Source organism: Melospiza georgiana, chromosome 7 (genome assembly GCF_028018845.1).
Source record: "Melospiza georgiana isolate bMelGeo1 chromosome 7, bMelGeo1.pri, whole genome shotgun sequence".
Taxonomy (NCBI): Eukaryota; Metazoa; Chordata; class Aves; order Passeriformes; family Passerellidae; genus Melospiza; species Melospiza georgiana.
In genome coordinates this window covers 6,470,836-6,497,621 of record NC_080436.1, presented here as the reverse complement: position 1 = coordinate 6,497,621, position 26,786 = coordinate 6,470,836, and the positions used below count along the sequence as shown (strand labels likewise).

Genomic DNA, 26,786 nt, shown 5'->3' with positions numbered 1-26,786 from the left:
GAGATGCCAGTGGCTACTGTACCATCCCGGTGAGTGGTACTTATTAAACTACGCCTCTGTAGACATAGATTTATTTAAAAAAAAAAAAAAAAAAAAAAAAGAAATCCCCAGGCTTGTGCAAAATCAGTGTTAGCTAAGAGGAAGTACACAGACTTTAATGGACAGGGACGGGCGTGTTTTGCTAACTAGCTAATCAGACTCAGAAAAGCATAAAGCCATATAAAACTTCCTGGTAAAACTTGGTGCTGTCACAACCAGCCAGGCAGTGGAGTAGAGAGGAGGAGGCAGAACTGGAGGCAGAATTGGAGGCAGAACTGGAGGCAGAACTGGAGGCAGCGTGAGCCGCATCAGCCGGCCGGGTCAAACAGCTTGGCAGGGACACGCAGCGGCTCCAGGCGCTATAGGATAATCCTGGAGTGCTGCCCAGCATTCCTGCTTTCATAATCACACACCAATTACCTGCCTCTAATGAAACGCTCGTGGCTCTGTGTGGAATACTGTTGCGTGCCTAATGCCTATCTTCAGGTGCGTAATTAATTGCTCTGCAAGGCATTTTAAGGTGGGGGAAGAAAAGCGCAGTGTAAATGCTGATCCAACAGGCTGTGAGGCCAGTGGACTAGAACAGAAAGGGCTCCAAGAGCAGGAGCTTTCAGCTACGGCCCCTGCTATCATTATGCAGAGGACTAATTAGGTTATTATTTGTTACCATTTGGAGCAACAGCTTCTGAGTTTGGTTAGAGGTGAGCACTAATCAGCTGCTGAAATCTAAACTGATTATGTCTGAAGTGTCGACAGATGCAGAACTCCCTGAGTGAAGAATGAACATGTGTCAGCTTTTTGAGACAAGCTAGGGGAATACTTGTTAAACAGGAAAAAAAAAAAGGCACATTATTTAATACTGTGCAACAATCATGCACAAATAGAATGAATCATATGGAGAACAGCGGGATAGAACGTACCAGTCTAACACCAAAATAATTATGTCAAACGTCCTTTTTCTTCTCAATGTAACTGAACTCTTTTCCACTGATGCTATTCTCTTAATTGAGTTGTCAGGGGTAAGAGAGGGACAAAAAAAGGCCAAACCTCCCAGACTTGTCAACAAAACATCCTGGTTCACTGCTCTCTAGAATGTACATCAACACTGTTTAAACAAGCATTATAAACGAGTTCTCCGTTCCTCAAACACTTATCTCAAATCCTTCCCCAATCCCAAAATGATCTGTGCACGTTTTCACATAGTAGCCTACCTCTACCCAGTATTATCTGCACACAACAAAACAGCAATCTTTGCCCTAAGGAATTAAGAAGGAAATTTCATAGTAATACTTCCATTCCTGCTCCAAGACAGCTCAGAAGTAGCAGGAAGATCGTAGTTTTAACCAGGACAGACATGTTGGCAGCCAGGGAGGATTGCCTCATTTGGAAGGCCGTAAAAATTTTTTTGATTTTGCCAGAGGGACACTCCATCCAGTTTTCAAAATGTCATGGCACTGAAAGAGAATAAAACCCAACCAGTTTCCTTTAATCTTCTCCCCAAGAGCAGCGGGGTCTCATTCAATGTATTTGGTAGAGTCAGGACTGAACAGTTCAACCTCTAAGAGGAATAAGCATCAACACTGCAGCGAATACAAGTTATGCAAACACATTAGTATTTACAGAACTGAGCCTTCAAAGACAAGATTTGAGAAGTGAAAAGAACAGAGGGATACAGACTCCAAAGTGGCACATTTCAGCATAATCACCTGCTCACAATTACCAGACACAAGACAAAGCAGTCGCAGCCATCACACTCATTGCATTAAACAACTTGCACACTTATCCCTGTCTGCACTTTGCTGGACCACATGGCTAAAAATGTGCAACAGTTCCAAATATTCTGTAATATGATGAATTATAAAGACACTGCAAAAGCATCTAAACTACATAAGGTGCTGAGCATATATATGGAAAGAGACAGCCCATATCCCAAAAAGCTTTGATCCTCCTGAAAATTAAAATCCAAACAAACGTGTGGGTTTGAAATGTCATTGTTTAGCACCAGCCAATGAGATATTCCAGTCTGAGTTTCTGAACCATCTGGTAAAGCATCACAACAGCTTTAAGCATCCAAGGATCTGTCAGGGGCTTTAGTTTAGAAATACTAATAATCCCATCATGTGCAGCTCCTGCTGAATGGAAGATATACCTACTCAATGATTTACTCCCCGCTCCTTTACCCAACCGCACAAGGGAGAGCCAGCCTGAACAAGACCTGTTAACATTTCTTCATCTGAAAGCAGCACTGCTCAAATTATTTGAGAACTATTACCCAGAATCACAGTCCTTTAGCTTACAAGTCACAGTGAGGACCTTTTGTGGGTCAAAAGGGAAGAACAATTTCCAGGAAAAGCATTAAGGAAGTATTTTACTTTGAACTACTAATTTCTCCAAATTTCATGCTAGCGATTTCTTCCTTCCTTACCATTTACCTTGACTTATATAGGTCACATTGGGGTCAAGGAAAAAGAAAAATAGGGAGGCAGCTTCATTAAACACATTTAACAGCTCTACACAACCCACAAAGCAAGAAACACTGGTCTGGTGAAATGAACTCGTAAATAGGAGACAGGTGTTGCAGCGGGTGTGAGGCTTGGTTGCTGTCTCACTGACCAAGCCACTTGGACCAACTCTTCCCATGTCCAACTGCACAAATTCCTGATCAAATTCCTGATCAATCTCTGCCATCTCTAAAAATCAGGCCTACAACATCCTGAGGGAGGCATTCCAAAGAGACAGGTGGCTCCTGCTAAGAGAGAGGAAGCTCTTCCACCTCCAGTCTCTGAAGGCTCAGAGAATGATGCCTGTCCGTCATTGAAGAGGGTTTTGAAAGCTTGGCATAAAATACCCTTTTGGAAATGTATCCATAACCCGAGGGTACTAATAATGGGGTTACTAAACTACTAATAATTATTTCCTTTTAATTCCAATAGGGTTTATGACACCTCTACAAGCATGAAGTTGAACTATCAGTTTAGGACCGTTGGTCCCAACACAGGGCTTGTGGTCAACATCTTGCACGTGGCAGACTTTGATAAAGTTAACAGAAATAGAAAAATGAGGTAACACAGATGCCTGAATGCAGCACATTTGAAGTGCTGTTATTGCCCACAGGCTGAGAGCAGATGCTGACTGTTTTCTAGACCAGCAGTTTGCAGTCACTAGAACATGGGATACTCCTAGGGAGGCACACACACATAAAGGAAGAAATTAAAAGCTCTTATTAAATACTCTTATATTCACTCAATGAGACCCATATGCAAGATGGCATTCAGTCTGGAAAATAGAAAAAAAAAAATTGAAAACGAGCACTTTTTTAGAAGAAACCAGCCTTTGAAAATAGCCTCACTGGAAAGGCACTCTAAGCTCAATACACAGATTCTTCAGGGAAGTTGTTTAAAAATGCTTTGTACACAGCCAATTAACTCTAGCTTATTGATTGAGATGGCATCTCTTCATTGTTCAGTTTGTTAAATATTTCCCTTTGAAGAATTTTCTTTCCAAAAAGCCTCTTACACCGCTTTCTGTAACTTGCCACTCAAGCTATCAGTGGACACATAAGAGTTATATACATGGTGATGAGCTTTTAGCAGTTAAAGAAACCAGCAGCAACAACAATAAGAAAAAAAGTGGTTTGCCTTTGAAAACCACACTGGAAAATAACCACTTACAGGTAATTCTAAATAGGGACTTGTGAAGTAAAGACAAATGCAACCGAGAGCTAATAAAGCCCTATCTGTTAAACTCGGCATCCTGTGAGCTGATACTGGGCTTTTAGCACTCATTGTTCTGCAAACCACTGGAAAAAAAAGGTAATGGGTAAAACAAAAAGATGTGATAAAGTCTTCCTATTTCGCTGAAAAGCCACATGTCATTGGCATGAACTCTTCAGCAAACCATTGCAGAAAAAGGTCAACTGTCAATCAGCTGCTGCTTCTGTATCACAAGTTGATGGAAAAGAGGAAAATAAAAGATATTTTCAAAATGAAGCATTAGTGACATATAAAAGCATTAATCAGTACGAAGACCAAAGAAGTGAAGCCAGTTACAAGGTATTGAAATAAGAAGAGTCAAAACCCATGAAGTGTTGGTCCTTGCTAAACACATATGCTATCAGCATCTGAGCAAGAGAGAGGTAAATTTCTTCATTTTAGGTAAATGAAGAACTATTCTTTATTGAAAGTACCCAGTATAGGGGTCATAGCCTTACAGAAAAAACCCTCAAATTTACCAGACAAGAAGTCAATGCTGAATGAAAATCAGCTGAACACAATTGACAAGATCTTTCTTTTGTTGGCATTTGGGTCTTTTCCTACCTTGCACTTTCCAGTGAGAGCCAGTGAATGGCAAGTGTCCCCACAGTCCAGCCACTCCTTCCATACTGGATCACAGTGAGATAATTTACCATGACAATAACCTTGGATTACTCTAGAACAACTTACAGAGGTTAGAATCAGTGTTTGGCTGCTCAGTGTCCAGTTTTGTTCATCACCAGCTCACCCACAATCCCTGTCTGCAAACACTAAAATACAAGTATGATTCTACCCACGGTTATTCCCAAACAAGCCAAGGCACACATGTACCAAATCACAGCCAAAACTCACACTTTACACTTGTTAGACTCTGGACATTTTGAGATTCTCCAATCTCAAAAGCAAAGGTATCATAAATACTGTTTCTTCTCCCTCTCAAAGCTGAAGAGGTGGTGACCATCCCTAAATTGGATGGCACTGTTCTCAGAGGAAGAAAAGGCATATCTGAGTTACCCATACTAAACCAAGCATGGTTTTCTCAGGGCAGATGAGGAAGAGGGAATTTAAGCCTAAACAACTATGATGGCTGTAAAAAAACAACTCTGTCATTAACAAATGCCCCTTTTTTCAACCAACAGCAGAGCTGGCTAAAAATAATTTAAACTGAAACAGAAAAACTAGGGTTTTTTTTATTAGAAATGATTTTTCAACCAGGTCTAGCAAAAGAAAGTAGAGGACTAATAGAAGTAAAAGATATGGAAATGTAATATTAGATGTACTCTGTGCATTATGGCTCTTGCTACAGCAATAGCATCTCCCTGCTCCATCCACAATTTTCCTTGCAAGATCAAAACCAGGCTGACCCAGCACCTCACCCCATATAATTTATTCCTTCACAAAGAAACATAAATAATACTCCCACTCTTCCTCACTCAGCTACTATTTATCAGTTATAATCACCCTCACTCCTAGATAAAGTATGTTTCCAGCTCTCTACATCAGGGGATAACTTATAGCAGCAGCTCAAAGATGTGTTTGCCCAGCTAGGGAGAATTCAGAGCAAAAAGGGAAGTCCTGCAGGACGTGCTGCTCTCTGATAGCCAAACCTCTGAAGTGTTACATGAAGAACCAAGTCTGAATGAGGAAAAGGAAATGTGCACATACAACGACTTTGCACTTCTATAACACTTCCTCCTCTCCACTGTTCTCTACAGAGGAACAAGGCATGAATCTTCATCACCCCCATCTAGCAGGGATGAGACCCTGGCAGAGGAGAGGGAGAATTTCCCCAAGATAAAAGGGGTGCTTTTGGTGGGAAAGCAAAGTTTGCACTCAAAAGTGCTACTGGCTCTCAGGATGTTGCTATCACCATCAGCCTTGTTTTTCCTGACACAAGAGTCCCACCATGGAACTGCTTCTCCAGCACAACAAAGGGCATTGAACTTGGAGTTCAGGGAAGCAGGAGGAGGGGGGCGGAGAAGGGGAAACCGGCAGAGTTTCAAATCTTTGGTGTGTATTTATAATGTTGTAGAGAAACTGCATTTCAGGATGGAATGATTATTGATTTCTTAATGGATTACTGCTGCACAAATTTACACTCCCCCCAAAAGCATCAATCTTAGGATAATAATTATAAACCTATCACAGAGTATAGAGCATTGTGCCTGAGTAGAAACTTATCGCTATCTGCCGGGAAATGGTCAGTTTTCTAATTTCTCCCACTCCAACCACATTACAGCATGGCAAGGAGCTACTGAAAAATACATGCTATTAGAAAACAAAGTTTGTAATAGCCACAGGACACACCTCCAGTCAACTTTCATTAAACTGACTCTTTTAAACTACTGCCCTTAAGACAGTGCCTGATCCATTAGTGAACAAGTTAATTAGCTATTAAAATCCTTTTATGTTATTTTTCTCATTGTAATGAAGCACCCAGCATTGAGTGAGACTCCTTAATGGGCAACATACATTCACAAACCCACACACCCTCACTTTTTCTGCTTATCAGCCTACAGTCAAATGTTTCTGTAGCTAAGTAATTTTTTAGCAAAGGCATCCATAGAACAGCTTTGCTACAAGCAGCATCATGTTGCAAAAATGACTGAAATACCACCAAGATTCCCCTTAACTTCTGTAAGTGTCAGACCAAATCACTGGAGATGGGGCACTAGGGAAATTTAAAAATCATTCCAAACCAAAAAGCCCAATACCCCAAAGTTTGTGCAAGGTGCAGGAGTGTGGAAGATTCAAGTCTGTCTCAGTGGCTCCCACTCATACCACCAGCACTGTTTAACTGAAGGTGTTATATGAGGTTACAGTCCAAATGTGAGCTGTGAGATAAAGGCAACCTGTGAAAGGGCTGGCTGTGAACCCAGCACCTCTGACTGCTGGCTCCATCCCTCTGCAAGAGGCAGCCACCCTTTGCACCGGGTCAGAGGCAGCAGAAAAGCCAGCTGCCTGCCTTGTTGACCACACAGCTGATGACCTGTGTGAGGTATCAGCACAGCTCAGAGTGCCTTTGTCTCTGCAGAAGCAGAAAAAGAGCCAGGAGCTCCCATCCCTGCTCAGACACCACCCTCTCACTGTGTGAGACCGTGCGCTAAACTGGATCAGCAAATCGATCCAAGCTAAAAATACCCCTTTTTGTTATTTGGCTTTTCTTTTTCAGAAGAAAACGCTGGCATTGCCACAGAGAACAAGCAATGCTGGACTCTGCTTTGAGTGCTTGTCTCAGGAACAGTCATCTCAGCCAGAAGGGCATCTGGGGCACCTGCCAGTTATAACACCTTTAAAGAGTCCTACCTAATGACAGCCCACACACCCGCTGCAATTCAAACGTGTGCAGGCTAAAACCCTGCACACAACAGATTGCCAAGCTGCTGCAGCACTGCTCAGCTGCAGATTGCTGCAGTTCCCCCCTGCTCAGCACCAGTGCTGCTGTTCCCAGTGCTGGGCCTTGCTGGAAGCAGTGCTAATGGAACAGCTTGTACAAGCCAAGGGCTGGAATTGGAATGGAAAGCTGAGGTATTGCTTGCTTGTAATCTGGCTGTGGCCTTCCATGCCTAAAACAATTTGAAAAACAGATGCAGCCAGCTGATGTCCCCCCAGACAATGCTTGTCACTACCTGCAGCTTGCCCCCATGATAGTGTGTGGAATTAGAGAATCTCCCACAGAGTGCAGTGGGCTTTGGACTGGTCTTTAATGACTCATGAGGAAGCTTGCCAGCTACAGAGCACATGGATCAGCACCTTAACTCTCATTTCTCTAAGAGGCTCCAATTTACTTAGGGCAGCAACTTCTCCCCTTTCTGTAGGACACAAGAGCATCTCCAAAAATCCTCAACTTGAAAGGTGGTTAACCAAAAAAAAAACCAAAAAAACAGCCAAAGCAAGCAGCATTCTCCAAGGAACACAGGCCACATAAAATTGAAGCAAAGGACCCAAAACTCAACATTTGCCATCAGCTTCAATTAGCAGCAAAGTGGGGTTTGGGAAAACAAGGGCCTCTTCAGAGCTGCTATAGGGCAAATACAAAATCCCAGAATTAAACACAAAATCCCCACATGCACATTAATATTCAGAGGCAATTACCTTTCAGCTTAAAGTCAGCCAACATGCATCTTACTACTGCAGCTCTTAAAGCAATCTTGTTTACAACTGGAAATGGATTACATTATCTCAGCTCCACCTATCCACATAATGCACAGCAAACTGTCAAACATAAAATTACAAAATGGTTATTGTAAGGTATCCCCTTCAGCATAAAAATTAATTTGACCTATTTTATTACTAAATTATTACTCCCACACAAATTTTCTATCATAGATATCTATCAGCACTGACATTTATATTCCAGTGAGGCACTCTCAGATGCCTATTTTCTTCTTCTCCATCTCAAAGGTGTATTGAACAGATTTGATGTAAACAGCCTGCCAAGCTAGTTAAAATCTTTAAACTTTACACATACAATTAGATTGTGACAATAACCATTTGCTTAAAAAGAGAGAGAGAGAGAGAGAGAGAGAGAGCAAGGTACCCACACAGTTTCAGATTCTGAAACAAAATGCTTCACCAATTAAAGAAATGATTAATCTAAATTTAAGAAGGACCTACAGATATTTTTACTACAGCTCTGGCAGGTTGTTCTGATTGTCACCAAGAGACATGATTTGACACAATGGCCCTGATTAAGAATGTGCTTAAGTCCTATTAAAGCCAATGGAAGTTAATCATCTGTTTAAGAGCTTTGCTAAATCAGGACCAGAACAGGAGACATTTCCAAAAAATCTGGGCCTGAACTGAACACACACTAATTAGCTGCACACACCAATTACATGATTATGGATGAAACACAGTTGTTTAGCATTTACAACAGCACACTTTGTGTGGAATCATTTAGAAATAAGGTCTAATTATCATTCCATAACAGGTCCCACAATGCATTATAACCCACATATAGCATATTAATTTTACTTAAAGGAATAGCTTGAAAAGGAAAAAGTAAAAGAAAAAAGCAGAAATCCTTCCAATAATATTAGTCCAAATTCTCAAGTGGATCAAGATCTGACCCTTTTGGAACTTCACTGTGTTCACAGGGAGAATGTCTGAGCACTCTTGCTTGGCCCAGTTTCCTTATTGCTACATTTTGCTTACAGAAAATATTCACTCTTCCATTTCAAAATGCAACATTTGTACTCGATGCTGCCTAATGGCTTAAGCCCTGCACTCAAAAAACAAACAAATGGCATAGAACTGCCTACCCAGGATAACCAATACCAGCACATTACTCCTAAAAAATATGTGTGCATACAACCCAAAAGTTGTTGTAAGTTCATTTGTGAATGATCTCAATCATTTGAGCTGTTTGACATTAGCCAGAACTGACAAGTCTCACGTTTATGTCCCTTACACTGACATTTATTAGTTTTTCTTAGCAGCAAGATTTTCAGATATGTGACTAAAAAAAGGCTCTGCTTTCATTAAAATAAGAAAAAAAGGCATTCCCAAAGCCAGAGACTGCTGAAAAGCCATGCTTCAGTGCAAAACACAGCTCAGGAATGAGAAGACCCATCGAGAGTTACATTTATTAAACAAACACACATTAAAAATAAAAAAAAAAAACAAAACCCATGGTATGTAAGGCAATCTTGGGATTTAAAACTTGACTCATGATTGTGAAAGTTTGGAGCTGGCATGCCAACTTGGTGAGCCATCTGCTCACCAACAATTTATAAACGAGACTGCTGCCAAAGCCACCCGATTACTCAGTTCTAATATTAGTGATGTAACTAAAACATGCTTCAAGGGTTTTTCTCCCCATGGACCAGGAAGCACAAAAGAAAAAAAAAACCCTCACAGAGAAATAGTTAAAAATAAAACAGGTAAAATGCATTTATTCTATATTCTCTTCAAGTCTGGTAAGAAGGAATATTAAAGATTAAGTCGATGCTTTAGTTCTGTAATTCCCTCTAAAGTAAGTCAGAGGGGGGGAAAAAATAAATCAGTAGAGTGATTACAAATGATAAGACAAGGAGAATAAGAGAAAGATTTGAGTTGGAAGAGACCTTAAAATGCATCTCATCCCACCCCCTGCCATGGGCAGGGACACCTTCCACTATCCCACGTTGCTCCAAGCCCCATCCAGCCTGGCCTTGGGCACTGCCAGGGCACCCTGTGCCAGGGCCTCACCACCCTCACAGTCAGAAATGTGTTCCTGATGTTCAATCTGAAACTGGGAAGCCATTCCCCCTTGTCCTGCCACTCCAGACCCTTGTAAATAGTCTCTCTCCATTCTTCTTCACAATTAAGTCATGCCAAAGCCTTCTCTTCTCCTGGCTGAACAATCCCAATTCTCTCAGCCTCTCCTCAGAGAAGAGATGTTCCATCCCTCTGATCAACTTGGTGGCCCTCCTGAATGATGTATTCTGTACCCAATGCCCATTTGTTAATGATTGGAGTGGTGGTTGGCTAAAATCAAACACTCTGTGCTCATCTCATAATAGCATTTAATACATTTTGAAAACAGAGTAAAAAATAATCAAGAAATTGTGCATGTAAGCTAGCAGGTACAACTGCTGATTTTATTTGTGAAGCCAATTTTACCATTAGAACAGGGCAATTTAGGATAAAAACATTATCCTATTTAAACAAGTCCTTTCTTATTAAAATTCAACATTACAAATAGCAGCAAAACCATGCTGGAAGTCACTCCACAGTAAATAATCCTTGGGGCAAAAGATACTGAAATGAAACTGCATAGCAAATTACTCACTCAATCATTTTTAAAACGTTGAGTCACAATTGAGTTTTGTTGGCCTGAAACTCCAGATCCATCTCCATGGCAAGTGAGTAGCAAATCCCAAAGCACAGCCAGCATTCCCAGAGCTCAGGCACGAGGATGTGCTGCTGCAGGAGCAAAGCCAGCAGTGCTCCATGTCCTACACCACCACTGCCTCCTGTGCTACCTCCTGCCCACAGAGGTCACTGAATAGTTTAACCACTGGCTTCAGAGTGAGCACAATCAGGACACTTCCAAGTGCTCTGCAGGGGACACTAATTAATTAGATTCAAAACACAGGCAGTCCTGGTGGCATTAATTAAGAGGACAATGACAGTGACAAGCACCAGGCTTCATTTCAGAACACCTTGCTCTGTCACTGCCAAAAGGAGTAGCTTTTAAATCTGCAGTTGGAAATTAAATGCATCATCATTACCCAATTACCATTCTAACTAGTTTCCTCAACAACAGATCGGCTTTATTTACAATTAATTTTGGTTAATGAGCTAGTTGTAATTTTATCTGATGGATAATGGGAGAGAATTAATAATTGCTTAATCCACACAAAATTTTGTTGATCACATAGCGCACAAAATTTTGACAAATATTTCTGAATTCCAGCCAACAACCACCAGCACATTTTCACCATCTGAAAGCAGCCAAAGCTCAGCAAATGTTACCATTTTACATTGTACTAGGTTAAACTGTTTATATATATAATTAGAATTATTATTATAAACTACAGTCATAATTACAAATTGAGATTTCACCACTGACTCGTAAGGAAGCTTTCCCCCTTCCAAAACACCTGGCCAGAACAATTGATTAAGGTCATCTCTTGGATGTCTACAAAGATTTATTCCATCTGTAATTGCACAAGAAAATGCTGCAGAGACCCAATATGGAGAATGAACTGCCCTGTGCACATTGGCTGTGTGGTCCATATCACACCTTTGTCTGCTCCCTCCAATGAACTTAAGCCTGGTTCCAAAGCCATTTTAAGCCCAGTCCTATTTTTTTTTTTTTATTAGGCATTGGTTTTAAATGGTTTTAGGCAATAATCTTCTGTTGCCACATCACACCTTCTCTCAAAAATACTTTTCCCTTTCCAAATGCTGGGAAGGGCTGGGTTTGCCCCCAGCCAGTTCCATTTTCTTCAGAGACAGCACAGCAGTCTCTGGCTGGGGCGCTGTCCACCAGACATAGCATCAAACCTAAGGATCTCCCTGCATCCAGTCATTAAGGAACCCTGGATAATTATATGGCAATTAGCACTCACATTTCTACTCTGAAAACACTTCTACTCTTTTCCTAAGGCTCTGTTGTTCTAGGCTGTTAAAAAGAACAGCCAGAGTTCTGGGGCAGGGATGGGTGAGCTGGGACACAGATAAAACATCCTGACATGAAGATGAGCAAGAACATTACAGAGCAGCACTATAGATTATTTCCTGGAATGCACTGCAGTTTGCTTTGGTTTTGAGTACATATGTGATATATATTTACTTGAGCAAAAAATCTCACTACTATTGATTTCTCTATAAATATTTAATGGCTACCAGTCAGAAGGTAAATTTAAGTAACAATAGCACTAATGACATTAAATGAATGAAGCACTTTAAAAGTGAGAAAAAAGCAAACACTTCTTTCCAGCATTTTAGACCAAGAGCAGTAAGACAGCAACCTGAAACCATGTTAGATGCTGATAGCCTGACTCATGTCTGGTCTCACAGGCAGAGCACAGAGGTGATTTTGCACAAACATCTCACAAAAAAGTAGGTTTTGCAAGCAGCAAACTTAGCAGAGACTGGCTTCCAACAACTTTTTCCCATGCATTTGACATTTAAAAAGGGAGGTGCTAAACAGTTTTTCCTTCAGCCAAGGCACAAGTCACATACCTCTTTCTCCTCTTCCTGGCTTCCTCGTTTCATAAGAATTGCACTTTCCCAGTATTTTTCAAGCCTGTACTTCTCTGTTGTATGTGGCTGAAACCCTCTCCAAGTGCCTTCCATTTGTATTACTGCACTGCACATGTATAGGCTTGTCAGCAACCAGGGCTGGACACATTTTCCTATATTTTTCTTTGGCTGCCAACCTTCTGTACTTGATATTAGGTAATTTGGGGGCAGCTGACGGGTCATAGCATTTAGACTGTGAGAACACTCTGGGATTCACATGTAGGTACACGGGATTTTAGAAAAATAAATTGTGCAATTTGTAGAACACAAATTTAAAAGAAGGCCAAGAATAAACTCAGAGCTCTCAGTCTGCTAACATTATGTACTGCTTGACCCTTAAATACACAACCAGCACAACATTCTTCTGAACTCTTGAGAGCTACCTATACTCTGACAATTTGCAGTCACATACACAAATTATGAAGCTGACTGCCTCCCACCTACAAGAGCTGAATTCTTCTAAGATTATTTTCCCTACTTTTTCTCCACCTCTTCAGCCTAAAATTCTGTCCACTCATTTGTATCTCTTCAACTAGTATCCTTTGTAAAGCTCTTAAAACTGAAAAAGCGTGATATAACAAGGAAATATTGTGATATTACTTAGTTTATCCAAAGGATAATATCCTACAGTGATAAAGGCCTGTGTATTTAAAGTAGGGAGAAAATTTCAAAGAGGGAGTTTCAAGTAAAACTGGTACCCCAGATTGTTCCACACAGCTGCAAGGAGATGTGTCAGACTCACCCAGGAACTACCTGTGCTGGTAACAAGGTCAAAAACAACTGGTAAGGTTGACCCAATTTTGGGAGATTAAACTGTAAAACTATTACTTACAACTGCATTTAGGACATGCCTAAATCTGAGAGGTGATGAGGATTAAGGCACTGAGTAAATTTAAGGCCCAATGGTGTATTCTGAAATATTTCTGTACTCAGGCAGACTCTCCAGGGCTGCAGGAGAGAGGCCCCTCACCACAACAGCAATGCACATGCAATACAAAACCTGTACCTAGGAAGGAACAATTAAAAGCAGTATGCAAAACTGCTAATTAATAAGATTTATTCTCCTTCAGGGGCCGTTATCTTGACAAGGCAAACCCTGCAGGATATCAATTTCTCAAGAAATAAGATTAAAAACCGAATGCCATTTCATTCTCTTGCTTGAGCCGTCTCCCTCTATCACAGACCTGGCTGCTAACCAGAACAAGGTCTTCAGTCTACTGCCACTCTTTCCTGGAAGCTTTTAAACCATCCACAACTTTAAGAGAACAGCTACTCTTCCTCAAATGAATAAACCCCATGTCTCTTCTGGGTAAAGAGACTTGCTGTTTTCATACAGAAAGAAGCAATTTCTTTCATTTTCCAAAGAAGGGAACTCGCACCATCCTGTTTGCTGCTCCTTGGACTAAAGCAGATATTTAATTCACGCTGCTGAAGTTTAAATGATGCACACAGAGTTACCAAAAAGTCACTCAGTTTGTGTTTTATTGCTAGATCATTACCTAAAAAAGCAACTTTTTTTGTGAAGGCAATCCTAAAATGTCCAAAAGCTGAGTTGATGTCTAGGAGAGATTAGGTATGAATTCTCATAGAACTGTACACAGGCATCCCCAAATCAAAGAGTAATTTTGAGAAAAATTCCCACAGACTTGAGCATATCACAGGGCTCTGCAGCCAGCATTCTGTGCCACTCACCAACATTAATTTTCACAGACTGAGGGAACACATGCCCCTTGAGAAATACCAGGACAACATCACTTTCTTCTGATGGAACTGGGAGGTTTTAAAGGTGGGGGGGGGGGGGGAATGCAAGAAAAACACCACTAAAAAGAAGAAAACTGAGAAAACTCCAGCCTGATGCTGAAGTTCACAACACAGACACCTTTAGTTTTGTTCAAGGGGAGGACCAGAGGGGATAAAGAAGAAAACCCCCCATGGGAATGTAAGGCTGTGTCACGAGCGCGGTTTAACGGCCGACGGAGCATCGCTGCCGTAAGCCCTGCCCAGAGCTTCCATTTGCTGCAGAGGAAACCCAGCCCACCTCACCTCCTCACACAACAAGGTTCCTAGCAAAAACAGATGGTGGTAGGACAGGCAACAAGGTGAATGGATAAACAAGGTTCATGTACTGCAGGATTTCCTACCTCCTTTGAAAAACATTTGAGACATCCAGCCTCCAGGACAAAGGGCCTGACAACAGCAGCACCAAGGTGTGGCTGCATCTTCTACCCCACTCATGAAGTTCAGGGTGGACAGTAGCACCAAGTCCTCCAAAGGGCTCTCCAAGCCACAGACAGGACAGGGACCTGAATATTCACACTGATATTCCCCTTCTCTCTCCCCTACTGCAGTGACTACACCTGTGCCCAGAGCAACCTCACAGGAGGTAGGTACCAACACCACAGCAGGAGAAGAGGCTAGAAAAAACCAGTCTGTGCAGATTCTCCAAGTAACATGAAACCATGGTGGGGAGAGCAGACAGGTCTGCAGTGAATCAGATTCCCTGGCTCATGCCTTGTGTAAAGCCCACAGTCTGCTAAGAGGGGCTCCTACCTGTGTAGGAGAATGATACACTTCAACTCCTCTTTTTTTTTAACTACCAGCTGGTAGACACAGATATTCACACTATCCACACTGGGGATGGGAGCATGGTTTGGCCCTAGGACTGACTTCCCCCCCATACGTCAGCACATGCCACAGTTGAGATGGCCACAATGCACAGAGCATCCCCACACAATTTCAGAAGGCTTTAAGCATTTGCCCATACACAGTAACACCTCACCTCTTCAGAAGGCTTCAGGCACTGCCCACATACAGTAACACCAGGGCACCTCAGCAGGCTGCAAGCATCTGCCCTCCTTGTCCTTCAGCCCAGCCTTTTATCCCCTGCTGTTGCTGCCCTGCACCTGTGTGCCCTCTGTTCCCTTTGGTGGTTGGTCAGTGCCCCTGGGCACTCCATGGCTCGTTCCCTTCAACAGCATTCACCTGTCCTGCACAGCTGTGCCCACTGGGGATGAGGCTGGGCCAGCCCCACTCCCAATCACCACAAACTCTGTGCCTACACCCATACCTGAGAGGACACAGGGATCTGACCACCAACTTGAGCTTCCCCAAAGGGAAGATCAAGAGCCCTGTGACCTCTCTGGACAGGACAAACAGAGAAACCATGAGCTAAAGGAGCTCACACAATGCACGCAGAACCCACTACCTCTGTGGTGCTATGCCATGGCCACACAGCATTACAGGAATAAACCCCCAAACTGGAAAGATTTTTTAAAAATAAGAGGCAGATAGAGAGAGCAAAAGTCAGTTAAAAAACCCAAAAAAGACATTCTAATTCACAGAAGTTGACATGACCTATCAGCATAGAAATGAGGGGGATCAATCAAGCCCATGCTTTTCCAGGAACAGTGCCTGCTGTTTTACGGTACTTTCCAATGTAACACCTGTAACAGCACTTGCAGGTGACCCTGCCAGCCAGGGCTGTGCTCAGAGCTGGAGCTTCTGCCAGCATCTCTCTGCCTGTGAGGGATTACAGTTCTTCAAAGCCACAGGCTGACACAGCAGTGCCAGCAGAAGCCGGTAATGTGGACCTGGCTCCAGATCAAGGGCACATTTTGCTGGGCAGTGTGAATAGGGGCTCGTCCGCACACAGACCTGGCAGTGCTCAGTGGTGTGGGAAGAGTTAAAATTCCACACATACACCACAACAGGGTACTTTAGGACCACCACAATTATTCCTGTGCAGGACAGGAAATAAGCTGCACTGGTATTAAGGTACTTCTGAATGCATCTCATTGTGGGGCTGCAAAAATTAAATGCGAAATAACCCCTAAGCAAAAAAATTTTGTAAAAAACATCCTACTTTTGACAAAGGCTAACATGTACCATCCAAGTCTCCATCCTAAGTGATCTACAGCTTCTGTGATTCAGAAAATAAAGGGCAAGAGGGAAAAAAAAACCAAACAAAAACACAGAAACATGAAGGGACTCCCTACAATGACCAGAATTTGGATAAAAACTGGGCCTCTGGTGACCTAGCCCAGAGCCATCTCTGTCATGTTCATTGCTTCTCAGAGATAATCCAGCTCTGCTTCCTTCCACTGGGATGCAGCAGTCAGCTGCCTGGAGCCCAAACAAGCACCCACTGCCCTAGGGAAGGACAGCACACTGTGGCACAGGCTCCTCACCTGGGCTGGGAACAGGTCTGATGCTACACAGAGCAGTGGCTCAGCCTTCTCTTCAATTTTCTACAGAATTTCAGAACAGGTCAATTTTAAACCTGTTTCAAGGTGGGTTCTTGAAGGATTTTCATTCACTAGGATTACTGAAGCAAAAGGCAGAAATGGAGGCTCTGCCTTTTCCTCACAGAAAGAACAGCATCACTCCTTCAAGGTGCCCTCTTGGTATTGGAAGGCTGAGCACTGCTCACCCTCAGTTCTGCACAAAGGTAGCACAAAAAGCTGCATTTCCACCTCTAAAACTTAGTCCTGCAAACCATCACTTAGCTGAAGGACTAGACAGAGCCTGTGGCCCACAGGAACTAGAAACAAGCCTTTGAACCAATTTCCTGATAGAGGATATCCATTGATTTCAACAGGAGCAGCAGCTTCCCCCAGATTCAGGGATGGGAAACACAGAATGCTCTCCTCCAACAGGTATCTTGTCATCCAGCTGCCATCAAAGTGTCATATTTCATGGAAGATGAGGATTGCTCTTTTCGTTGGCATGTCTGAAAAGGAACTGAAATTCCAGAAGCAAACACTGAAAATTTGCTGACTACAAAGCTAGCAAGAGCACAGTGTTGTAACAGGGTGTGTACCAGGGAAAGTTAACTGAACCTGACAGTCCAAGAGAATAACAGAAGCTTCCCAAGGAAGGTGTGTGCTGCAACAAAGCCCTGGCAGATGACCTTTCAAGGGACTTCCATCAGAATGAATAAAAACCTATTTAATGAGATTAACTGATCATTTCACTCCACCCTCGTTATAACACTCACTGAGAGGGAGGAATGTTTTTGCAGCTGAGTGTGCAGCTCCATAGGGAATGCCAGGACTGTGACAGAAGACAGGAAAAACACAAAGGGGAGCCCTTCACCATTGCAGTGTGGGCTACAGATACCCAAACACAACTCACTTCATACTCTGGCTTGGTTTACATATAGAGTTCATATCAGAGGAACTATTTCATGGTTTTAACCATACCAGTGTGAAAAATCTAAGCTGATGTGCATAAAGCTATAACAATTCAAGGTGCATCCCAGGAAATGCTCTAATTTCCAGTTAACCCTTTCCTCTGTTTGGGTTGTAGTTTTTTTTCAAGAAACAGAGTGTAACACTACTTTGCAGAGCTTTGGTTTCTTAGGTGTGGAAAACCCTTCTATTTCTGTTAAAATCCTGATGATTGCCTTTCCATTTAATATTTTTTCCTCTCAAACTCCAAGAAAGCTAAATGGGTAAAACTTTGATTAGCACTACTGACCTGGCAATTCCCAGGAAGTCTGAGGATAAAAGACTGAAGCAAAGACCGTGCTCTTGTAAGTGCCCAAGGAGCTCACATCTTACAGTTCCCTGCCACACTTTATTGAGCTCATCCCTCATGTCTGAGCTCATCTTGGCAAAGTCCATCTTCACTGTCCTTCAACCTGCCAAACCACAGGTACATCTGTATTGGGCATCACTGTGCAATTCCACAGCTGAGTGCTAAAAAAATCAAAGTGTCAACACTGCAAAGTCAGACACAAAGGACTAGAGGGCATCTGAAGTGACTGTCAAAAGTCCACCTGCCTGCACTGAGACAGGAGATACCCAGACCAATAAATGCTGCCTACCATACTCCTTAAAGGCTGCTTAGGAAAGAACATTCCTCAGCATCTCGAGATGGTCAGGTCCAAGTTTTCAGCACTTTCCAAGATATTTGGAAGAAAAGGAGACCTGAATCCCCAGCTCAGAGCACAGTAGTTTGGCTGCCAGAATTCTTCATGCCCCAGTGCACACATCAGGGGAGTGACTGCCTCAAAGCACTGATTCAGTCCCTCTCTGCAGCCCAGCCCCACCAGCTTCAACCACCCTCCCTAAAGGAAAGCCTCCATCACCTCATCCTACTGAGAAGCCCACAACACATCCTGAGCCAGGAAAGAATCCCAGAGCAAGGTTCAGCCTCACATGCCTGGGAGTAAATTCTGGTGGTGACAAGGCTTGTTTGCCACGGAGCTGAGGCATGGAGCAACTTTTAACTTTATGTGGTTTCATTCCAACAGGAATGAAAATTCCAAAATTAGGCTCCAAAATCACATTTCTTTATCCCTTCAGATGTGCCAATACAGCTGTGGTACCTGTAACTCTCTGCTCAGGACAAAACAGGAGTTCTGTGACAACTCAGGCTTCAAAAATGAAAGTGATCAGGAAAGGTCTGGGGCTTTGATGCCACAAAAAAAAAGCACAACTGACAGTCCACCCTGATCACTTGTAAAATGGCATTGGCTACATTCTAATGAAACCTTGCCCAAGTTCTCTTTAAACAGCACTGCTGAAATCATCCCCACTTAGTGCTGCTGTCCCAATTAGTGATCTCGTCAGACAGCACAATCGTTCCCCACCACGGAGAAAACGCCATCACCTCATTATTTCCAGCAGCAGAGTCAGCCGACATGGCTTATTCTCTTAATGAATTAATTCTCATAACTTCCTAACGCTTCCAGCTACTATAAACACCTCCTGAAAGCACACCACAATTTTAATCGGTTTCAAACATCAGATGTTGGGTTTGATATTTATGATTGTTCTGACTCTGTTTCATTTAAGGGCTCCTTTTGTCTATGAAAGCAAAGATAAGAAAGTTAACTGGGACACCCACTGTCAAGGCTCTAATTTAAGGGGAAATTGCCTTTGTCGCTGACTGTCAGATGCTAATAGCTGCTGCTACTATTTTCCCTATGATAGCAGGCCAGTGATCTTAGAGAAGTGTCCTTCATCCTATACAAAGCAATGATTGAGTCAACTAATTGAACAACTGTGCCCCTGCAGTTTCTAAAGCAGACATTCCTCTAAGTCCATTTTAACCTACAGGAAAAAAAATATCTCTAATAACTGGAGTACGAACTCAGTGTGGCATTGTGGGGAGGTGACTGGGAATTATTTCTTTTTAAAGCCTCTTTTATAAGGATTCCCCATTAGCCTTTAATTAGCATGCCAGCTCCTATTCGGAGGTTTCTGATCACTCACAGCCCAGTTCAGCGCTCACAGACAGGAACAGAACAGACTCCCTTGAACTCTGTGGGGTCTGTGGGGGGGCTTAGGGCCATGCAGGGAACTCTGTAGTACCAACACAAAGTTAATTGAGCAAGCCTGTGACACCCAGCTCTGCCTGTCAGCCTTTGTAAGAGTTTTCCTACAGAAGATCAAAAGAAAACCTGGACTTCCAGATTTGGGGCTATGTAAATATATCATCTGTACTCAGCAGGTGTAACACTAATTCATCTTTTGCTGTAGAGAAAAGTGAGATGATCTATCAACCTCTTCAGTTTGACTATTTACATGTATTTTAAATCTTTGCTTACATAAAACTACAGTGAAATATTTTAGAACAGAGCATCTGCCAACACACATGCAGTGCTCTGCTAAAGGCAGGTATATGTAAGATCATCAGTTAGCTATGACAGGTGATTTAGTGTGATTCATCTTTCAGGATCATCTCATTCACAAGGAAAATTGAGTGTCACCCTCGTCCATAACCTACAAATACCATCTAGATACTTGAAAATGACAATAGGTTAAAGGATGCAGCAGCCGAAATATTCAACCCAAACCCTTTTGGAACAGAACCTGAAAACATCAGTAATCCAGACAGAACTACTAACACAGATTGCCAGGGGCTAATGAACATAGAAAACTCTTTACCCAGCACATAATTTTGCTGTTGCTGGGAGAGCACTACTCAGTCATTTCAGCACAGATCCAAGAAATTTCCTTCTTTTGGTGTTTCTCCTTCTGAGCCAGACACAAATTCCGACTAAATTCAGAGCTGTGGTTCAAAACAATTCAGTGGAAGGCAAGAAGAACAAAGGTCAAAGCTTAGATCTCTACCTTGCAGGTGCACATCCAGAGCACACAGCCAAAGAGGGCCATGCACTTCTGGCAGTGACTGGCAACCAATCCAGGAGTGAAATATTTGGGGTCTGCTCCCTGTATCACCTCCCCCACTCCCAAGTCCTACCCAGCCAGGATGACCCACCCTGGGCTTTGCTGTAACATCAGCCAACATCACTTAATCTCCAGAAACCCAGTGGAAATCAAACCAGTCTGAAACAGAACACGGCCACTGCCTCTACCTAAAACAATGGGTGATGGGTCAATCAACTGGGAGCTACTAAATTTATATAAAATATCTCAAACAGCTATTCCACCTCTATCTTTCCTTTTACAACATCAAAAAAAAAAAAAAAACCCAAAAGAGTATTTAAAAAAGTATTTTAAAAAGGTGCAGGCCCCTGAGCTACCACACCTTTAAAAGGATTTCCTGTGCCCCACAAAACAGGTGGAAAGCTCTAAAGCCCAGCCTGGCGATTTAGCCTACACATGCCAGATTCAAGATTTGGCCAAAAACCTTAAATGAACCAATGTAACAGCTGCCACAAAATCCCACAACCTCTGATCAATACCTTCCATGTTTAAGGCAGCACAAGCCACCTCTCTGCAAAACAATCCTAAGCCTGCAAAGAGTAAATAAATTACAATCAATTTCAGAAGCTTGGGAAATCGTGGCAGAGCCCTTAATTTTTCCACAGCAGCACATCCTAATCTCAAAGCATTTGAGACACCTATGATAGGCCAAAAAGCTCCTCTTAAAAAAAAAAATAAGATATCCACCAAAGCTGCAGATACGTATGTGTTGCAAAGAACTAATGAAGTTTAAAAACCACTGAAAATGTTAACACAATGAACATGAAAATACTGAGTGTGTTAAAGCTTTTTGCATGACTTCATTCTAGATCTTTTTATTCCTAATTTGACTTTGGTTTTCAGTCTAGATTATAAAGAAGATTTAAAACACAGATACTTTTTCCCCTTCCAATGAAGCCTTCCCATTAATAAAAAGGAAACAAAGAAAATGAAGAAAGTGAGTAGTAAAACTTTTACAACATAATAAAGTATATCAGAATCCCAGTGCAGCACAATTGGAATTGTCTAAAGATGCTGAATTATGGGTGGTTGTCATATAAAGTTCAGTCCATGGTATTAGAAATCATATTCTCCAGCAACATGTATATAATTGAGAGATCTTCATAATAACCCTCAGTTTAAAGGCTCATAAAACTGCGCTTTACCCGTAATTTGCAAGAGGAAAGGATTCTTAAAGGAAAGTAACATCTTTTTCTCAGAAAGACTCTGAAGGCTGTGCATTTTTAAGCAATCAACCCTAGAAGCTCTCTCTGTTTCAGAGGTTCTTGTAGGGCATTATACTAACCCTGGGTTTAAATAGATAAATATGTATCTGGAGTATACACAACCAGAAAGAAAATTAGTGTCACAGAGAGGAACACAAAGTATGCCGAAAGCAAAGCACGCTACATTTTTTCAGGACTATAAGTGCAGAGGTTACATTAAGGTAAATATCTTGTAACACTGTAGCCAACACTTAAACAAGGTAGGGCACTCACGCACAGAAAATGAAGATTGTTGCATTTATGAAATTGCGAAAACTACATTTATCCACCTCCCATATAGAACAGGAGAATAATTCTATAAATATTATCAGCTCTTGACACTCTGTGCAGACTCACTAAACTCTCAGTTTCTACCCGACATTCTAAACCAAACTCCTTTCAGTTTGTTAAAATCAACTTTAGTTTTGTAAATAAAATTTGTTTGTTTTCAAATAAAGCTACTTCAAGCTGTTTCAGGAAGCAAAGAAAGTAACAGTAGTAATAATAATAACAATTTCTATTTGGGTTTCAGAACCTGAGGAAACAAAACTAGCACAAGTCAACCCTGGTGTTTTCCTACCTGGAGCAGGTACGGACCAGCTCTCAAATGCCACCTTGGGATAGTTCAGACTAGCAATCCCATTCATGTTTAGATGAGACACCAGCACGAACAAGAACCAAAAACAAGAAACTCTTCCCTGTCCTCCTCTGTTATTAGCAATGCCAACAGCAGTGGCTAGCACATAAAGTGAGGACCAGGAGGACCAGACCAAGCCAAGCCAACCCTGATCTAGAGAGAACCAGGCTTAAGAGGAGACTTACTGCCTGCCATGTGACAGGGGGAGGTGTGCTGCCCATTGGGAGTGCTAGAGGTGAGGTCGATGGCCATGCCGCAGTGCTCCCTCTCAGGCGAATAGTCATTGTCACCTGCGAGCACAACACACGTCCCGTCAGTTTGTATCCCTTCTTCGGGAGCGATACACAAACACCGAGAACCACAGCCCGCTCGCTCTCCTCACCCCTGCCCTTCCCTCCTTCACCAGCGGGCTCTTCCAGAGCCTCTCACACCTCTCAGTTTGCCCAAATAACATTTGGCTGATTTTAAGAGCCCCCTCAAAGCTACTGTCTGAACAGCACCCTATTTATTACTCAGACTCCTGTGGCAAACTTTGTCCCAGCTGTTGGTTTTAAGTAAGTTAGGATTACTTTTCCATTAGCAGACAGGGACAATCCAGGCAGTAATTAGTCTTAGTAATAGTAATTCACCAGACCTTCATAGGGTCTGTATGAACAGTAATTCATACAGACCTTCCCTCAAAAGCTCTGGGTTAACAGACTGTTAAAAAAAAAGCACAACCCCCCCCCCACAGAAAACATAGAAAAAGGCATAAAAAGTTTTTGGCTGCAGTTTGAATTTCTGGAGAACAACTCTCTCTAATTTGCAAAGTTCATTCACCCCCAGCAAATATTTAAACCTAGAGATAATCACCCATGCACCCCATCCCCATGCATGTCTCAGTCATACAGAGAATTTATATTTAAATGCTACTAATTCAGTGTCAATGCAGACACTGTGCACAAGCAAGCTAAACTTTCAGGTTTCTGCATTATACAAGGGAGAGTAGGAAAAGAAAAGTAATTCAGAATAATCAAAATGACTACTTACATGTGATATATCCATCAACAGCCTCTGCTTCCATAGTCAAAGTGCAGTGCTGCAAGGCAGAAAAGTACACCCTCAGAGACGCCTGTCAGTATCAACCATTAAATGATTAAACTTACTTAAAGCCCTAAGTAGTTGCCCATTTTATTGCTGTTGCAACCACTGCCTAGAGAAACACACAAGTGCACTGCATGTGCTCGTTTGCAAATCACTGAACTCTTCCTGTAAATTATGTGAGCAGACATGCAGCTGCCCCTGCCCAGGTGGCACCTGGATCATCCTGGTCTGACCAGACCTCTCTCTCTCTCTTTCTGTGCTCCACTCACGTTTTTGCCTGATCTGAGAGTTTTTTTCCTGACTTTCTTCTTGTTTCTTCAAGCTGGGATGGTAAGGCTTTATCAATTATCTGCAGCCAGAAGAGACTTTGAGGATATGGATATTACTAACAATTGTTCTTTTCACACACACTACAAGACACTGCCCCCTGGTCTCAACAAAATAAACCCTCCCGTGTCCATTCCCCTTGGACACAGCTGTTCCAGCTGTCCCACACCTCTGTGTGCACACACACACCTGTACACACACCTGTTCACTCTAACCCTATTTATTTGCCACAGCACAGGGCCAAACATCACATTTCATACTCCCAGATCACGCATTTTGTGGTGTGAAGCAATCTTAAAGTTTCTGGAAGCACTTTGCTGACACAGAACAAGCTATTACTTTCCCGAAACCCAAGTAACTGTATAGAATGACACCCCCTAGCTATCATTTGATATATATTGTGGGGGGGAGAAGAAAAAAAAAGGAGAGATCAATAATCATAACTATGTTCTTTTAAGTAGAAAAGTTAAGAATCTGACATGACCAGAGGAAAATTTTATTTCCTCTCTCCCTCCATGGCCTCTTTTTTTTGCCTTTAGTTTCAAAACTCTCACTGCACCAGGCAGCTAAATTATTCACAATGAGCCATTTCTGTATTGATCGCCAAGTATATTTAGCCCTGGCTCCTGGAATTTCTCCATTACTTACTGGAAAACAGGCAGCTTCACTTCTTGTCTCCAAAACCACTTCCCTCCCCCTCCCTTAACCCTCTTTCCTTCCCTCCCTCCCCACTCCCTGCCTTTCCCCCAATAAATAAATACTTTTCTCTGTGCTCTTCTTTGGTATAAAGCAGATCAAATTCCCAAGGCATTCAGCACATAACACTTACATTTCAACCTGCCTAGCTGCTACCAAACTCTCTTCAATTACTGATTTTCACAACTCTTAAAAAAGAAATCTCAAAAAAAAAAAGGCAAAAAAAAGTTTTCAGAATAGGTAAGCCACTTCCTCAAGCCCTTCAAAATTACCTTATCTTCCCCCTAGTCCAGGTAGGCAGGCACACACTGAGAAAAAGAAAGAAACATCAGAAGCAACAGGGAAAGATCATCCCAGCCAATGAAGTGGAAGGAAAGAAAGGGGAGGAAGGGAGGAGGAAGAGAAAGGAAGACAAAAAGAAACACAGAAACATCCATAACCTAAATTAAAACACGGCTTGAATTTTATTTTTTTATTTCTTCAATGGGGAGAGGAGGAGGAAGAGGAGAGGGAAAAGAAAAAGTTTGGTCACCATTTTTAGGCTGGTGATGGCAAATCCCAGCTGCTGAGCCTCTCCACAAGGAATGGAGGGAGAGAGTTTTGCTCGAGCTGAAGACACAGAAAGATGGAGAAAGTTTAAAAAAATGGTTTTTTAAAGGCGGGGGGAGAAGAGGAGGGGGAAAGAGAGACGGGGAAGGGGAGAGGGATAAGGGAGAGAAACTCGCCCCCGCCACTTACAGGTGGGGCATGCGGAGCCGGGGAGCCGGGAAGCCCCGGGATGAGCCGGCGGGGAAACTCGCTCAGGAATGGCACATACTTTGAAGGAAGATGAAGAACAAAAAAAAAAAAAAAAAAAAAAAAAAAAAAAAAAAAAAAAAGGAGGGAGAGGGAGGGAGGGAGGTCAGCCGGTGCTACAGCAATGCGATTAACTAGCGCGGGGAGAGAGAGAGAGAGAGAGAGGAAAACTTGATCCACCGGTTCCTTACGGATTCCACGGGATCGGGGGGGAGCGGAGGGATTGCGGGGCGGGATGGGAAGAGGGGATGAGGGGCGGGATGGGAAGAGGGGGGCCCGGCGGGCGCACTCACACCCCGCGCAGCAAAGCCGGGCCAACTTCCCCGGAGCGCCGCTCCGGCCCTGGGCGACGCCGGGCTCCGCGCCTCATCCTGCCTCTCCCCGCCCCTGCCACAACCTGTCAAAGTCATGGAAGTCCTGCCTTGCTCGTCATTTTATTCCCTTTCCCCCCTTGTCCCCGCCGCAGGCCGCAGCCCCCCGGGGGCGCGCAGGTGGCGGCGGGCGCTGAGGGAAATGGCAGCGGGGCCGGGCTGGGTAACGGACCGGCGAGACCCGCCGCGGCTTCTGCCCCTGCTGCCTTCTGCGCTTCGTGGGGGGTTTTTCGTTTGCTTGGCTTGTTGGGGCTTTTTTTTTTTTTTTTTTTTTTAATATTTTGAGCTAACAGCAACAAGTCATCGGCGCCCGCGGGGATGCTGCACAGCCGCGCTCGGCTCGGGGACCCTCCGCACACACAGACCCGCACGGACGGACCGAGCCCCGCGTCCCGCCGGCCCCGGAACGGAGCTGTCCCTCCTCCCGCCGGGGAAGGGGGGACCGGGGAGGGAGAGGAGAGGAGGGGAGGAAGGGAGGGGAGAAAGAAAAAGAAAGAAATAATAAGAAGCCAGGCGCAGATTTACCTCAGCCGCGCAGGCAGTGAGTCAGTTCCATCCCCCTTTTGTTTGTGTGTTTATTAGTGTCGGCTCCCTCTGCCCAGTGGAGGTGTGTTTGTGCACGGCAGTTGGCTGTGGGGGGACTAAGGCGGCGGAGGAGCCGTAGCTAAGGGTAATCCTGTTTTTACTTCCTCCATCTTCAGAGAGCAGAGGGTTAGCCTGGGACAGCTGGTCAAACCCCGAGAAACCGATCCGGCGGCGGCGGCGGCGGCCGCTCTCCCTCCCTCTCTCCCTCCCACAGACACACACACACAGACACACACACTCATTCGCTCCCTTCTTCGCACACTCCCTTCCCTCCCTCACACACAGATACGCGCACACCCTGCCTGACACAGACACACACACTCCCTCAGAGATATGCGCACTCC

General features: G+C 43.3%; 1 protein-coding gene across 3 annotated transcripts in view; it reads right to left on the bottom strand.

Annotated features, from left to right (window-relative positions):
• The window catches only part of IKZF2 (IKAROS family zinc finger 2), a 108,190-nt gene extending 81,621 nt beyond the window's left edge, over positions 1-26,569 (bottom strand). For 2 of the 3 annotated variants that reach the window (XM_058027780.1, XM_058027782.1), the window contains exons 1-3: positions 26,383-26,569; positions 23,615-23,663; positions 22,771-22,875 (exon numbers count right to left, since the gene is read on the bottom strand). In XM_058027780.1, the coding sequence (XP_057883763.1) occupies positions 22,771-22,875; positions 23,615-23,648 (139 nt within the window). In that variant the 5' untranslated portion in view covers positions 23,649-23,663; positions 26,383-26,569. Of the gene's footprint in view, positions 1-22,770; positions 22,876-23,614; positions 23,664-24,963; positions 25,000-26,382 lie in introns of all 3 variants that reach the window. The other variant, XM_058027781.1, reaches the window with a different exon arrangement.
• Between the last annotated feature and the right edge of the window lie 217 nt (positions 26,570-26,786).